Source organism: Salminus brasiliensis, chromosome 24, assembly GCF_030463535.1.
Source record: "Salminus brasiliensis chromosome 24, fSalBra1.hap2, whole genome shotgun sequence".
NCBI classification, from domain to species: Eukaryota; Metazoa; Chordata; class Actinopteri; order Characiformes; family Bryconidae; genus Salminus; species Salminus brasiliensis.
The window spans coordinates 29422453-29439485 of record NC_132901.1 but is presented as its reverse complement, the minus strand read 5'-3'; the positions used below and the strand labels follow the sequence as shown (position 1 = coordinate 29439485).

Sequence of the window (17033 nt, the reverse complement as noted above, 5' to 3'; positions counted from 1 at the left end):
GTCCAGCCTGGGTGGGCGGAGCTAAACTGCATCATTGAGTTGTTTTGGTGACATCACAAATACCACTATTTAAAAATGATCAGCTGAGTTTCCATAAACTGAGTGGGTGGGGCTAAACTGCTGTAGGCTGAGTGGGTGGGGCTAAACTGCTGTAGGCTGAGTGGGTGGGGCTAAACTGCTGTAGGCTGAGTGGGTGGGGCTAAACTGCTGTAGGCTGAGTGGGTGGGGCTAAACGGTGTTTTTTGGAACCTCACAAAAACAAGTCCTTCAAGGCAGCGTAGTTTCCATAAAAGCCCGTCCGGACCGAGGACTGCGGAGTTTGTTGAAACACCACGCCAGACTCTCTTATTCCGAAAGTGAAGGAAGTTCGGGGCTCATTAAATAATGCCGTTTCACTCTTGTGTTTGGAACTGGTAGCTCTAGCGCTAGCTCTGTAGGAAATGTATTTCTGCTGGTTTGTAAACGAGAAACGAGACAAGCCTAGATAAGAATGCCAGATTTGACGTGTTGACGGTTCTTCATGTCTCCATTCTTCTGTCAAGTTTCATTACATCACTGACGCGACACGTGTCTGATAAGCTGGATGCAGGGTGGAGTTTGGAGGCTGCCTGTCGCCCCTCAGAGAGGTGCGGGTGTTAATTTGCCGGGCGGTTTGGTGAGAACGCGTGTTTCTGCCTGTTCTGTGTGGAGCGAGGGCTGGAACCCAGCAACCTCTGGTGGATGTTGGTGTTTGTCAGTGAAAAGCTGTGTAAGGTGATGCCGGTTTGCTGAATGAGAGCTGAGCCGCGGGCTGCTGTGACGGAGACGTCCCATTCAGCTCATCCGCCTCTGTCAATTATTAATGCGGTGGGTGTCAGCGCTTGTTTGCGTGTGAGGACGTTGTTTGCACAAGATTGGGGAGATAAGACACTTAAAATCTGTTTATCTACATCTGATTACACACTCGAGTACGCTGGTGCACATTTGTTTTTCTCCAAGGTTAAAGAGAACAGGCCTGAACTGCAGAACCAGATGAATGAGCACCTAAACTCTTTTAGTGCAGTTCTGGCTTAATCTGGGTCTGGAGAGCTGGCCTTTACGACAGCAGTTTGGTGAAAGTTCTAAAAAAACATGATTGATCTCTGACCCCAGATTCAGTCGATCACCCAAGACCTGTTGCTTGGTATCTGACGTGTGCCTCTTTAGTTAACAATGGGAGATGCTAGGCTAACGTTGCTAACAGACACTGAACTTACATTGTCACTGATCTCATCTCTGTAAACACACCCCCCAAAAAACCTTCCTTTATTTGCTTCAGAAATCGGTCCAAGCTACAGCACCTTATTTCCACACTGAATCCAGAACCGGATCTACATCCTCCTCCTCATCACGTTCCGCTCTGTAGAGCTGCTCCTCTCTCAGACCGGAGCGCAGTGGGCGGAGTGGTACCACACACTGTGCTGGTGAAGGTGAAGGTGAAGGTGGGTCCGGTTCCTCCAGTGTTCCTCAGCTCTGTGGTTCTGGTTCTGTTTGGGTTTATAGACTAAAGTCAGTCCCACCGTCTCCTAAACCTCCTCCATCTACCAGCTGATGAAGATCTGGAGGAGCTCTGAGAGAGGAACGGGTTTGGGGGCGTGTCTACAGAGATGAGTAAACTGGTGACAGTCTGAGTCCAGTGTCTGTTGGCAGTGTTAGCCTAGTGTCAGATACCGTACATTCTGTGGCTGGATCTGGGGTCAGTCCTGATTCCCTCTGTTAGCAGAGTAATAGTGGTGTAGTATGTGATGTGCTGTTTCTGTGTTGTCGGCTGGACATTGTCAGCTGCTCAGCATTGCAGTCACTCAGACCCTCTGTTTTAGCTTATATAGACAGCGGGAGATCATCAGCATTAAGACATACCTCCTCTGGTCCTCTGTTTATTTATGGTCTGTGACTGGTCTTGATCTGATGGCGTGGGTGGAGATTTGTGCTCCAGTCTAAATCTTTCCTGTTGGTTCTTCCTTGTTGTGAAAGGCCTCCAGATAAACAGTACAATTAGATCAGCTCTGATGATTGTCTTCATTCGTTTGTGGCGTCTGGTTGAGACCTGTTCTGGACTGCACGAGCCGAGCAGCACAAAATGTATACAGTTGGATTGACCCACATAATCTCTGCTCATGACGGCACCTACAGACCTCAGCAATTATATTCATCTTACCTCACGTTCTGGAGAGAAATCAGAGTAAGCCAGAGCGAGGCGGAGCTGTTGTACATCCCGGGAACTGCTGGACCTAAAAACGATCTGGCCATCTCCTTTGAGAACTCACTGGTCACTCCTTCCACAGAAGCTGGAAGCTTGGTGGAGTCGTGAATGATCAGCTATGGTTCTCAGGTCATGTTGCAGTTCTGACTCGGTCCTGCAGATTCCTCCTGTACAACATCCGGAGAATTCCACCCTTCCTCTCTAGAGAGTCGCCCAGGTGCTCGTTCAGTCTCTCGTCACTTCCAGACTTGACCACTGCAGCTCTCTTCTGGCTGGTCTCCCTCTGTGCACCATCAGACCCCTGCAGCTGATCCAGAACACAGAGAACTTCTAAGTTCAGCCAAGTTCAGCTCCTCCACTGCTGCGTTCTCTCTTCACTGGCTTCCTGTAGCTGCTGCCCTCATCAGATTCAGACCCCTGACTCTGGCCTACAAAGCCAAGACTGGACCAGCCAGCCCCTCCGTACTTGATGGCGATGGTCAAAAGCCAATCTGCACCAAGAGCCCTTCCAGCTTCAAGTACGGCTCGGCTCGACCCGCCATCCTTTAAGAGAGTCTGCTAAATGCAGTAAATGTAAATCTTATTGATCCCTGACCCATGATGTTTGGTGTCTGTGTCCAAATAAATATGATGAACCTTTGCTCTCACATTGTTTACTTTAAAGGTTTCTTAGTTACAGTAGCAGTGTGCGAAACTACCTCAACCATGTTTGGAAGCTGTACTTTTAGCCTGTCTAGCTCTCACTGTGAGCTGCTGGTTTGCTTCTAAACGGTGCTCTGTTACGCCACCAAGAGGAGGTTCAAATAAATTAAGAGTTCTACAAACACCACGTCGTCACACACACTCTCTCTCTCTCTCTCTCTCTCTCTCTCTCTCTCTCTCTCTCTCTCTCTCTCTCTCTCTCTCTCACCCACCCCCCCAATCGCTCTCGCAGGACCCAGGCGGAGATGGGTCACACGTGTCGGGGCACTATAAACCTGGCCACGGCGAACATCGCGGTGGAGGATTCCTGCAACTTTGTCATCTCCAACGGTGGCGCCCAAACATACCACCTGAAGGCCAGCTCTGAGGTGGAGCGCCAGCGCTGGATCACGGCTCTGGAGCTGGCCAAGGCCAAGGCCGTGCGAATGCAGGCTGAGTCAGGTCAGTTACAACCTGGGCTTTAATTGTTTTATTGATTTCCCAAAGCAGCTGTGAGGCTTTGCTGCAATATAAGGAGTTCTGTTCTGTAGTGTGCAGTGTTCTGGTTTCCTGTCTGACAGTAAATGTGTTTCTTGGAAGAGACGAGTTGAGAAAAGGAAATGAGTCAGAAACCTGACTTTCACTTCTCTTCCGTTTCTTCTGTCCTCTTTCCGTCCGAACAGATGATTCCGGGGACGAGTGCTCGAGTTCCCCACCCTCTGCAGGACAGGGCTTAGGGGCGCGGAACTCAGAGGTGCAGTCCACACTCCGGACTCTGGGCAGCAAGGTGGAGGACCTCAGCACCTGCAACGACCTGATCGCTAAACACGGCTCTGCGCTCCAGAGGTCAGGACTGCCTCTTTGACTGTTGCCTGACTTCTGCTGTTAGTCTTTCAGGCTGGTCTGAATAATCCCATCGATTTGTGTGGTTTCTCTCAGGTCCTTGTCCGAGCTGGAGGGTGTAAAGCTGGGCGGAGACACGAGTGATAAGATTCGGCAGGTCACGGAAAGAGCCACCCTGTTCCGCATCACCTCCAATGCCATGATCAACGTAAGGCACCTTATCACTCTTCATCACACTGTAAAAACCCCACTGTGTTCAGTCCACCAGCGGTGTGTTTACAGCCAAAAGTAAACACTGCCCTGTCGGCTCTCACCATCCACAATAAACTTGATTGTACAAAGAGCTCAGCTCTACAATTTAGAGTCCAGTTGTGACCAGTGGGGTTTGAGGCTTGGAATTTCCTCAGTGGTCAGTGGTCACCAGGTGGCCACCAGTCAGATTTCTTAGGTAATTCAATTCACATGCAAGTGCTCTGGATTACAGAGCCACCTTCAACACCGCGATTTGGCCTGAACTGGATCTTCTGAACCAAGAAACCTTCAGTTTGCTTTCACTTACTGACGCTTTGTACATTATTTTTGATATATAAATAAATAAATGAATAAATGTAATTTATATAAATATCTTTGTATTTTTATTATTATTATTATTTCTTCCCTTCCTCTTCTCTTCTCTCCCCCAGGCCTGCCGGGACTTCCTGGCCTTGGCTCAGGCTCACAGCAAGCGCTGGCAGAAGGCTTTACAGGCTGAGCGAGAGCAGAGGGTCCGGCTGGAGGAGACACTGGAGCAGCTCGCCAAGCAGCACAACCACCTAGAGAGAGCCTTCAGAGGAGCCACTGTACTACCTGCCTCGCCCAGCAACCCCACTGCAGACAGCAAAGGTTGACTGTTTGTATATATACACACACACACACACACACACACACACACACACACACACACACACACACACACAGGTTGAGCAGACACTTCCCAGTACTAGTTTATTGATTGTTGCAAAGACCAAAGTCAGTAATAATTGACTGAACGGAGAGATGCACTCTTTACTCAGGAGCTCGGCAAATAATCCAGAAAAATCGGTGATCTACTCTTCACCCTCTCAGATGTCGTCACGGCCACGCCACAACCTTTTACCTCTCTTTCTGCTGTCTCTCTCTTTTCTCCATAATATAGATCTGGCAGTTGTTCTTTATAGTGTGTCAGAATTTTATGATGAATGGGCCAATAGACATGCTTCAACATGACCTGGATTAATAACTATTACTTCCTTTAACAGTTCAGAAGGTTTTTCCTTTAGATTTTTGGAGATGTGATTTGAGCGACAGTGACAATATATTGTACATTATTAGACTTAGTCTAGTCTTTTTGGGACAAAACAGTAAGACCACTTCCAGGTGAAGGTAACGGTCAAGGCAAATCCAATCAAATCAGGTTTATTGTTATGTCACATTACACAGGTGTAAAGGTGAGTGGAAAACTTTGCATCATCCCTCACTGTAATACAAAAAAAGAACATGTTTATGAAATAGAAATACTGAATAATTACACATTACAACTTGCATGTACACACACACTGTCCGCACTCTATTTACACTACTGCTCTGGTAAAAGCAGTTAAAGGTACAGGTTTGATGTCATCTGAATGTTTACATTATTTACGAAAAGCACTGGATGGGTGTGAGTTCAGGTGTAGTGTGGGTGGGGGAAAGCCTTTGTGGGTGCAGTGTGACTGTGCGTAGGGGTCCCAGATCATAAATTGTGTGTGTGTGTGTGGAGAGGAGGTGATGATACAGATCATTCAGCAGTCTAACTGCTTGAGGATAGAAGCTGTCTCTGAACTGACTGGTTCTGGTCTTCAAGCTTCTGTACCTCCTGCCACTGGGCAGCTGTAAGAACAGGCTTGGGTGGGTGGAGTCCTTGATAATGTGTATGGAGCCAAGCAGACCAGTCAGAGTGCCCATGCTGACCCCTGTCCACCGTCTCCAACACTGCATGGACAAATGAGCTTCAGAACTGGGTCTCTGAGTGATCTTAAAGGATCTGCTGGAATGTCTTGTTGCCGGATACCACAGATCCACAGATACCATCTTCAGAGGTGGAACAGCAGCTGCGTGCCTGTGTGTGGGCGTGCCTGTGTGTGGGCGTGCCTGTGTGTGGGCGTGCCTGTGTGTGGGCGTGCCTGTGTGTGTGTGTGTGTAATGTATTTTCTGATTTCTCTGTTTTCAGGTTCTGGTCCTGGAAAGGGAGATGCCAGCGATGATGATGACAATGAGTTTTTTGATGCATGTGAAGATGTGCAAGAGTTCATCACTATTCCAGCCGACCCCAAATACCACAGGTCTTTAACTTGTCTGTGTGTCTGTGTCTGTGTGTCTGTCTGTGTCTGTGTGCTGTCTCCCCTTCGTTTCCGTCTACCCCCTCTGTTCACTGTTTGTCCCATATACCTGTTCACTGGACCTAAGTGTGTGGCCTCTGTCCCCCCACCACCCCCCACCTTCCTTTCCCCCCCCCCATCACTCTTTCACACTCTCTCTCTCGCTCTCTCTCTCTCTCTCTCTCTCTCTCGCTCTCTCTCTCTCTCTCTCTCTCTCGCTCTCTCTCTCTCTCTCTCTCTCTCTTTCTCTTTCTCTTTCTCTCTCTCTCTCTCTCTCTCTCTCTCTCTCTCTCTCTCTCTCTCTCTCTTTCTCTCTCTCGCTCTCTCTCTCTCGCTCTCTCTCTCTCTCTCCTCCTCTGCATTACTCTCAGGAGATCCGGCAGCAATGTCAGTGGGATCAGCAGTGAGATAGGAATGGACGATGGGACGACGTCGGTAAGATGTTGTTCTTATGTTGTGATTCCTTGAACAGTCTTTTGGAGGGATCTCCTGATTTACTCTTAGTGTTGGAAGCCTGTCCATCGCTGAGCTCAACAGGCAGTTGACACCAAATCCTGGGTTTGGATTTTTACTCTGTAAAGTTGCATGTTTTCTTTAGTCATCCAGCTGCGCTTCCTGTTACTCGGATCCTAAACCACACGCCTCTGTGTCGACTGGTTTTGTGTATCTTGCACTTTAGTTTTTTAGCGTGATGACTTCCTCCTCCTTCCTCTTCTCTCAGCTGGTCCCTGTTTGACGTAAAGGCCTGCGTTTCCTTCAGGCTTGTCAGCACATTTGTTCCAGCCTTTCTGACTCCAGTCTTCATAAATCCCCGACTGGAGGTTTTTTGCCCGATTGTAGCCTGGTTTGAGTTGTTTTTTTTTTGTTTTTTTTTAAAAACCTCTCGAGTTTCAGATCAGAGTGTCTCCCCTGGTGACTTGTGTCACAGACACTTTAAAAGCTGTGGGAGGTTAACTCATGAAGTCCCTCAGTGACACACGGTGAACACCCTGGGTGGTCTGTTCCAACACATTTACCCTTTCAGGCACTGTTATAAAAGCTCCTGTATTACATAGAACCAGTTCTGACCTCCATCACAATAAGAAAAACTACTAAAGAGACGCTTAATCGTTAATTACTGGTTACCTTGATTACTGGTTCCTTGATTCAGTTTCAGCAAAGTCTTGTCAAATTTATTGATGACCACTAGATGGTGCTCCTGAGACGCACACACTTTAGGTCTGCGGCGTGATGGCTGCTGAGTGCTGATTGGCTGGCATTCTGCAGTTCTCTCTACAGGTTCTCTTCCCCTGTTTGTGTAGTGTTGGCCAAACTCGTTAAGGGTTTGATCCACAATATTTCCCAGTAAGACCCAGTCTGCTCACAATCGGTCAGGACAGACTTTACAGTAATAAAGATTGAAGGTCTGTACTTTGGTGCGTTTTTAAATCATCTTCTCCCTCATTGGTTGATTTGCAGCTGGACGAGCAGTCTCTGGCATCCAATCCAGAGTCTCCTCAGTCGCAAGAGGTGGTGCCTGTGAGGAAGAGGCGAACTCGAATCCCAGACAAGCCCAACTACTCTCTCAATCTGTGGAGCATCATGAAGAACTGCATCGGAAAGGAACTGTCCAAAATCCCCATGCCTGTAAGTGTGTCTGTCCTCAGAGGAGCAGTTCAAACCATTGTGATTGATTATTGAGGCTAATGTCGCTAACAAGCACTGCATTTAGACAGTCACCGATCCACAGAGTGTAGCTCCTGAGACGGCAGGGTTATTAATGAGTTAATCGTACAGCTTCATCATTGTGATTCTGTAATTGATCAGTTCATCAGTTCAGTTTTGTGTTTTACTGTATAGAACTAGCTTCTAAATCGAACCCTCCATCTCTGCCGTCCTCCCCCTTTCTCCTTCAGGTGAACTTCAACGAGCCCATCTCCATGCTGCAGCGCCTCTCTGAGGACCTGGAGTACTCCGAGCTGCTTGATCGTGCCGCCAAGTGCCAGAGCTCCCTGGAACAGCTGTGCTACGTGGCGGCATTCACTGTCTCCTCCTACTCCACCACGGTGCACCGCACAGGCAAGCCTTTCAACCCACTGCTGGGCGAGACCTTCGAGCTGGACCGCCTGCAGGAGAGCGGCTACAGGTCTCTCTGCGAGCAGGTGAGGGGACAGGGGTGGAATTGTGTGTGTGTATGTGTGTGTGTGTGTATATATATATATATATATATATATATATATATATATATATATATATATATATATATATATATATATAAAATATGAAGTTATATATGAATATGTGTAGTTTAATATGAAGTCACTATACAGGTGGATAGATATGTACACATTTGTATTGAGTGTGGAATATGTACAGTCTTGTTAGTGTTTATGTATGTAAAGGTTTAAGAAATGTAAATGGTTTAAGGATCTTAAAGGCACACTTGAACTGAGCGTCTTCTCCATAGGTCAGTCATCATCCTCCAGCTGCAGCTCATCATGTCATCTCTGAGCGAGGTTGGACCCTGAGGCAGGAAATCACTGTGGCCAGCAAGTTCAGGGGCAAATACCTCTCCATCATGCCTCTCGGTGTGTGTTTGTGTGTGTGTGTGTGTGGGGGGGGGTTATTCTCATATTCAGTACTGTGCAGAAGTCTGAAGGCCTGTTCAGACCGGGCTGGGTTTTGTACAGGGAGATGGGGCTGAGGTAAAGATTAACTGTAAAATGATTTAACTTTAAAATGCTGATGAACAGTAACTACAGCTAAGACCAGGTCAAGCGAGCACCTTGACATACACGGAACCACTGCTTTCTGTGTTAATATTATTCAGTGTTATTATATTGTTCACTGATCAGATGCATGTGTTTGTCTGTGTGTATTAATCTTAAATGTGTTTAGTGTTCAGTCTGAGAATAAGCCCAGTAATGGATCTTACTATGTTTAGGGTCCATTCACTGTATATTTGAGAAGAGTAACAATCACTATACCTGGAAGAAAGTCACCACCACCGTACACAACATCATCGTAGGCAAGCTGTGGATAGATCAGGTGAGAACTCCACTACCTTTCAGGTTCCCCCACTGTTTACCGTTTACTCTTTGAAATGAACACAAAGGGGCAGTGACCAGTAACGACTGATGAACCTGAAGATGGGCTGAAACACAACACTGATAAAAAAAACAAAAAACCTTCCTATTGAAATTGTAAAAACCAAAATGAACAAATTCCAGCAGGTGGCAGTATAAAACATTGCTGTTCACCAGCCTGTGTTGAAGCTTTGGTTCATTGCTGCCAGAGAGGTTCCTCTGTTCCTCTATTCAGCCCAAGTGTTCAGTTTCTGTAAGATCTTGTTCTGGAGGTGTCTCTGTTATTCCCTCTCTAACGCTGTGGATCTTCCTACTACAGTTTCAGAAAGTAAAAATCTGTCTCAGGATTTAGCTGCGGGCGCTTCAGCAGAACAAAATCCAGGGACAGATTCTCACTCTCTGGACCTTCATTTTCCTTTTGTAGTCCAAACCCACACACTGCTGATGGAGCTGCACTGTTTAACACACTGTTCAGGGTGGTAGTGTGGGGGTTTGGGGCACAGCCACACCCTCAGAGGTTTCAGTTGAAAGCGGTCCCAGAACAGGCTTTGAGCTCCTGCTGTGTTTGGTTATCTGGCGATTTGTTTACTGAGGTTTCTCTACTTTCAGTCTGGGGAGATAGACGTGATCAACCACAGAACCGGCGATCGCTGCCACCTGAAGTTCGCTCCCTACAGCTACTTCTCCAGAGACGTGGCCAGAAAGGTGAGTGTCTGTCTGTCTGTCTGTCTGTCTGTCTGTCTGTCTGTCTGACACTCACACCTCGTACCCTCCTTCCAGGTGACTGGAGTGGTGACGGATAAGGACGGGAAGGCTCACTACGTGCTGTCGGGGACGTGGGACGAGAAGATGGAGTGCTCGCGTGTGATGCAGAGCAGCAGAGGAGGAGAGAATGGCACAGAGGGACGTCAGAAAACCGTCTACCAGACTCTCAAAGCCCGCGAGCTGTGGAAGAAGAACCCGCTGCCGTGAGAACCTCTCTCTCCTTGTCAGCTTTCTTTCTACTAAAGGTTCTAATCCAGCCTGCCTAATGCAGCAGAACCAATCAGAACCTCTGTTACAGCTGGGGTGGAATTTCTGAGTGAAACCACTGCAGTTCTGATTCAGTAGGAGAACAGTGTGGGTTTGGGACACAGTCTTTGTGTTTGGTGTACTTGAGGCACTGGCACTGTGTATGCGCTGCTCTGTGGCCGTCTGCTGCTGCTTCTCGTTTACATAGAGGCTCTGAGCTAACGCTAAGCTAAAGTTCTCCTCTTTCCAGAACTCTCCGTTCCACCTTAAGTACTGCAGCAGTGACCCTGCTGCTGAGACATACTCACTGTAACTGCGGCACTGTTTAAGGTGGAATGGAGAGTTAGCATTAGCGGCAGCTTTAGTTTTAGCCGCTGACTCTTAACGCCATCATTCTTATCAGTTCAGATAAAGCTCTGTTTGGTTCTCCTCACTGAAATCAGGTCACAGGTGAACTCTGTCTGGGGTAGCTTTTGAAATGATAAGTTTGTCTGTAGCAGAAAAATGACATCCACAGTTAATCTTAGTTTTAGTAAAATAAGGAAAGTAAAATAAATACTGAGTTAAATACAATTTATATTCCTGTAGCAACAGCAAACCTTCTGAAGTGTGTGTGTGTGTGTGTGTGTGTGTGTGTGTGTGTGTGTGTGTGTGTGTGTGTCACGCTTGTTTTAACAGGGAGGGAGCGGAGACCATGTACTACTTCACATCACTGGCGCTGACCCTGAATGAGATGGAGGAGGGCGTGGCCCCCACAGACAGCCGGCGACGGCCAGACCAGCGGCTGATGGAGCAGGGGATGTGGGACGAGGCCAATGCAGAGAAGCAGCGGCTGGAGGAGAAACAGCGCAGCGTGCGCAGGGAGAGGGAGAGGGAGGCCGCCCGGATAGCCAACACTGCTGAGGAGGGTAAGGAGGGCCGACGCCTCGGTTCAGTGTAGATGAGCTCCCTAGGTTTCTCCGCTCCCCTCCCAGCGATGGGGCCACTGCTTTTAGTTCATATGGGGCACGTGTGTGCGCGTGTGTGTCGTTTTCCTGTGTCATCTCTTCTTGTTCGCTGTCCTCCATTCACTCTCCTCTGCCTCTGTCTGTCTTTCCCTCAAGCTGTCATTGAGGACTCCATAACTGACTCGCCTCTGAAAAGCAAGTACTTCTCTTCTTTTTCCATCTGTCCTTCACTATTAGGCTGGTTATACACACACACACAAACACACACTCTATGTCTGAGCTTAAGCTGGCATGCATTGGTCATTCACACACACTCTGTTTGTGCGCTGCTTGGTGGTACAATGGTGCCTCTATCAGGAACAGGTTCCACAGACACTTGCGTTTATCAAACTGAAGAACAGCTCCATCCGTCTCGTTACGTCACTTCAATAAAGGAATCATTTTGAGGTGTCGGCGCGCGAGCCACACCCGAGTATTCAGGTTCAGTGTTTGTATACAGCTTTTCACCAAGGCGACTGTCTGGGTTACTACAGGGACCATACAACCATAATCTGTAAATGTAAATGCCGGCATCAAAACCAGACATATCGCAGGTGCAGAGTGTGTGTGAAACCGGCTCTTTGGCGTCGGTGGTGTCCAGCAACGCCCACTTCTCATCCGTGCTGGTCTGGGATCATTTTAGTCTTTTTCCTTTGTTTTTGTTTTGGTCTGTTTTTCATTCCCGGGGTCTCTGTCCTCCTCATCAGCTGACGATGTGGAGTTTACCTCAGAGTCCACAGAGACCGCTTCCAAAAGCAAGTATCACTTTCTTTTTCTCCATCTGCTCCATCCCTCCTCACCTCCCTGCGTTTCTCCGGCTCTCTCTCCAGAATGTTCATTAGGTGCATAAAGAACTGGAGCTGCAGAAATGGCTGCTCTGTGACTGATCAGCTGTTCAGTAGCCAGACTGATCATACTAGTGTTGGTCTGAACTGTGTTCACAACTGCTGTAATCTTTACTGTCCATAATTAACCCTAATGTAAAGAGTAGCTCCACCCTCTGTATCAGCGAGTGGCCACCCCCTCAGCACGGCTAAAAGAAAAGGCTCGTTATTGGATTGATAACTTTGAGAGCAGTAGACGTAGACATTGAGCCAGAGAGTTCTCAGTTAAACCAGTGTAAAGTGTCAATATTTGGAAGGTCGCCACCCAAACCCTCTCTTTTATCAGAAGAGGCGGAGTTCCAGACACAGCAGAACTGAATTTACCACTAGGGGGCGCATCAGCCGGGTCATTTATCAGCCTAAATGTATTTTGTTGGACAGAGGAGTCAGTTCTGCAGGAGCAGGAGTGTGAAAAAGCAGGAAAACTGGTTTAGAGTTGGCTACAGCAGCAGAAGATATACACCTGAACACAAGACACGCTTCAGATTATTGATGACTTTCCCAGTGTGACACCCCACCCCCCCCTTCTATATTTTTACCTCCCAACAACAGTGCAGTGTAAAGACTCCTCTGAGCTCTCCATAGGGGAACTAATACCACAGCAGAGATGATGGAGGTGTTAAGCTTGTTCAGCCTTCTGTTGTTTATTTCAATTTTTTTATCCCTCATCACGCTCACTTCACTGCGTTTCATCATTCTGCCTCCCGTGTGTCTACCGCTCCCAGCGTACACAGATGACACCTCTTCTGATCTCTCGCTCTCAAGCAAGTAGCTCTTCTTTACCTTATTTCCTCCTGATGCTTCAGAGTAGGATGTGTTTCAGCTCCTCTCCCAGGCTGGTGTTTGTGTCAGCGCTGATCTTCCTGTTTACGTAATGACCTCCGTCTGTCCACACCACCTTTCACAAGCTCTTCTTACTCTGCTCTCCCTCCATCCTTTCTCATTTGACCTCCTGCAGCTGAAACTCTGCATGGTTCACACCCTCCATCGTACTCAAGCAAGTACTACCTTCAGCGCATGCACGCACGCACGCACACACACACACACACCCACAGTGTATTACTGTACAACTGTTATTGCAGCTACAAAATTAAAGTACAGCTAGTTTAGAGTTTACACACACACAATCTCTTTGGTTTGTGTGTGTGTGTGTGTGTGTGTGTGTAAACTCTAAACTAGCTGTACTTTAATTTTGTACATTGACCATAATACACCGATTCTTTCTTCTTACTTTAGTGGGTGGCTCAGAACGTCTGTATGGAGCTCCAGCCAAAAGCAAGTACCGTCCCCTCCAGGCTGTAGACCCTGCTCCTTCTTTTAGCTTTAAAGAATTTAGACTTTAGACCAGGGGAGCACAACTCCGGTCCTGGAGGGCCGGTCCACAGCAAGTTTGATATTTGCCCAACTCAAACACCCCTGCCTCAACTGCCTCAACCCCTTACCAGGCAAAGTGGGTGTGTCCGAGTAGGTCAACTACCAGACTTTTCAGGAGGCCGGCCCTCCAGCACTGGAGTTGTGCTCCCCTGCTGAAGATAGTTGTCTTGTGCTCTTTGATGTCTGGTTGTGCTGGTGCTCTCCGTAGGTCTCAGAGGTTAGTGTAGTTAGAGGGTGTGTGGGGAGTGTTAGGGCTGTGGAAAGCTGTGCGATGCAGCAGGTCTTGACGCTGACCGTGTGTTTGATCTCTCTGTTCCTGTTGGCCGTCTCTCGCTGTCAGTTTTAGAGACCAGAACTTCTGTCAAGTGGAGCTTCATTGTCACTATTTCTCTCAGCTTCTGCAGAGGGTGCTGATGTACTTCCTCCTGAACTGCTGGGCTGAGGGTTGTGTGTTTTGTTCCTGCAGGTGTTCCCCAGGACAACTACAAGGCCTTGTGGTTTGACCACTTTGACGACCCGGTGACGGGAGAGCCCACACACATCTACAAAGGGGGATACTGGGAGACTAAGGAACAAGGCAACTGGGACAACTGCCCCGACATCTTCTGATCCAAATAATGCGCATCTCCAGCGGTGGAGCGGACTTCCCTAAAAACAGAAAAAACTAAATGCAGCGAACTGCTCTCCTTTCCCCTCATCTGTCTCCTGCCAGGGCAAACTGGACATGTGATTCCTGCACCTGTTTTCATCTCACCTGTAACTTCCACACCCCATCCCGGCCCCTTCCCTCTGTGAGTAGATGAAACGGGGTCCGGCAGCCAACGATACGAGGAAGGGCGCACGGGACCGGTCTGTTTGTGTACCTGATGCTCTGTTCTGTTAAACTCAGATTGTCCTGTCTCCCCCCCCCTGTCTTCTCCCATGTCCCCCTGTCTCCTCCTGTCTCCTCCACTGTTGGGTCACATAAGGGAAGGGATGCACATCTGCTCTTATTCTTCAGTGCTGTTGGCGGAAAAGCGCCGGGCCCTTTCGTGCTTGTGGTCCGGCCTTCACTTAAAAAAACAGCCCCCTGCACCCACGCTAGGGGGTCGAGGAGGTGTGTGTGTGTGTGTGTGTGTGTGTGTGTGTGTGTGTGTGTGTGTGTGTGTGTGTGTGTTTGTGTTTGTGTGTTTGTGTGGAGTTGGCATTGGCTGGTCCACTCTGTCTGTTACCCGTCTCTCGTAATTCTAAAGATCACTGACCCAGTGTTGTGTGCTGGGCCAGTACCAGCTCGCCGTTTAGAGACCCCAAGATCATAAAATATCAAACTCTTATAGAAATAAATTACAGAATAAAAAAACAGTAAAGTATAAATATAGTTGAAGTAGTGTCACCTAGTGTCACAGCGCGCCTGCAGTTGCGGGGAACCCCGAAATTAGGAATCCATTAATGGTTAATGGTGCTCTTGTAAAGAAAGTGTCCTGGGAAAGCAGCGTCTGTAGCCAGGAGAAGAATAGCCCGGGTTTTAAGTGGGTGGGGGATTTCTGATGAAAAATGTAGGTCTGGAAACCTGAATGTTTCTACAGTGTAATTCAGCTACTTCAGCTCTACTTCTGCTCTACACAAACTGGGTTCTATACAGTACTGAAAAATGGCCTTTCTTGGTGCTACAAAAAAACATCTGTGGAACATTATCCCCCAGTGTGAGGAACCAATTGGCCAGGCAAAGCATCCAAATGGTGGTTCCAGTTCATCACACTAAACTGAACACTTTTACGCAGATCATGGACTCACTGACACTCCTCTGTGATTGGTCAGGATGCTCCCAAAGTAGCATGTGTTGTAGATAGTGGGTGGAGTTTCGTGATGGACGATATGGCGAAATTAAAATCAAGATTTTGCAAAGATTTTTCTTTGATGAATCACGATATTTGATTTTGAACCGACTGAAAGTTGGAGCAGTCCCAGAGAATTCTGTAAAACTGTAAATTAATCAAAATAATATAAATAATGACTGACTCCAGCAGAACCGACTGGGCTGGGTTTGTAATGAAGCGGTATGATCACAATACTGATAAACATGGACATGTGATATTCAGTAAGCAGTACTCGGTACTCTGTGCTACGCAGTACTCGGTACTCTGTGCTACGCAGTACTCCGTACACAAGGTGGAAAGTGGGTGACCCAAGCTGCATCGCTCCTCTTCACTTCTGTAGAACACTATTGATCTCCAGCAGCCGAACACTCAGCCTGAAGATCAGCTCCCACAACCTAAAGTGTGTGTGTGTGTGTGTGTGTGTGTGTGTGTGTGTGTGTGTGTGTGTGTGTGTAATGAGTGATGTGAGGAGTGTATTATATTTGGGGGGGGGGGGGGGGGGGTGTCATTTTATTTTCAAGTGTACTTACAGTAAACACACACACACACAAGGTGTTTAACAAAGCAGCCCATTGCAAATATTTGTGTATATATCATATAATGAAGGAATATTAGTAATATTAATAATAATAACCACAATCACTCTGGAGGAGAGCCCTGAGCACAGTGTTGAGGGTGGTGTGTATGTGTGTGTGTGTGAGCTGGGAGTTGGGAACATTTTCTCTGCATATCAGAGTAAGTGAACAGTAAGAGCTGAGGGGCTTTTTATTGCTAACACAGGCTGATGATGATGATGATGATGATTTTTGGTTTTTTTTTTTTTTGTAATGTATCTTTTCACTAAACTCTCTCCGTTACTTTAAGCAGTCGTGAACTGGTTTGTAATTTTTACTGTTTTGTGTTTTAAGTTTTCTCTGTAACCATTACTCTCCTCCTTTCTTCTCTTCTTCTCCTTTTTTGTTTTTCCTGTTTGGGGTCTTTTCTGCTCGGTGTCTGCGCAGGCGGACTGAGTGTAGTGACGCTGCAGGATGATGCTGTAATTAAATCGGATTGGAAACACAGGCCTCGCTTCGTGGTGTTTTGGAGTGTGTAGATCTGCTGGTCCTCCAGTCCAGGTTCTTAATGTCACACGAACTTTACATTTCTTCACCCATTCAGCCTACCACAGTATAGCTCCGCCCACTCATGCTGCGGTTTAAAGAGTGTTTCAGCTCTCATTGGCTGTGCCAAAAAACAATCAGAACAGAACTCCTTTACATATCAGTGTTAAAGTACCAAACTGCAGTGCGCAGGGATACCGCACACTGTGCTGAGGTCAAAGTGGTTCCGGTAACACCCTTTTTGGGCGTGTGTTTACAGAGATGAGATCTGCACTCAGCGTTGTTCTGATCTGTGGAGAAGTGAATAACTGCCATTAATTTATTATGGGTTTATGTTTAATATTTTCCATATACACCAATCAGCTGTTGAAGTGAAGAACACTGAGGATCTGGGTCCAGTGTCTCCTGTCTTTTGAGGGGTGGATCTACAGATCAGTCAGTAAGTGAACAGTCATTTCTTGAAGGTGATGACGCAGGAAAAATGGACAAGCGTAAGAATCTGAGACACTTTGACAAGAACCAGACTGTGAGGTTCTAGATAATGACTGGGTCAGAACATATCCAGAACATCAGGCAGGACTTGTGGGGTGTTTCCAGTATGCAGTGTTCAGTACCTACCAAAAATGCTCCAAGAAAG

At 47.4% G+C, this 17033-nt stretch overlaps 1 protein-coding gene across 7 annotated transcripts in view; it reads left to right on the top strand.

Moving 5' to 3' along the window:
* The window catches only part of osbp (oxysterol binding protein), a 17870-nt gene extending 1513 nt beyond the window's left edge, over positions 1-16357 (top strand). For 2 of the 7 annotated variants that reach the window (XM_072669594.1, XM_072669596.1), the window contains exons 3-17: positions 3156-3364; positions 3586-3748; positions 3842-3953; positions 4429-4627; positions 5973-6084; positions 6492-6555; positions 7579-7746; positions 8016-8261; positions 8567-8687; positions 9044-9147; positions 9795-9890; positions 9966-10153; positions 10875-11104; positions 11300-11338; positions 13907-16357. In XM_072669594.1, the coding sequence (XP_072525695.1) occupies positions 3156-3364; positions 3586-3748; positions 3842-3953; positions 4429-4627; positions 5973-6084; positions 6492-6555; positions 7579-7746; positions 8016-8261; positions 8567-8687; positions 9044-9147; positions 9795-9890; positions 9966-10153; positions 10875-11104; positions 11300-11338; positions 13907-14049 (2194 nt within the window). In that variant the 3' untranslated portion in view covers positions 14050-16357. The other 5 variants (XM_072669598.1, XM_072669599.1, XM_072669595.1 and 2 more) reach the window with 5 other exon arrangements.
* The last annotated feature ends 676 nt before the right edge of the window (positions 16358-17033 follow it).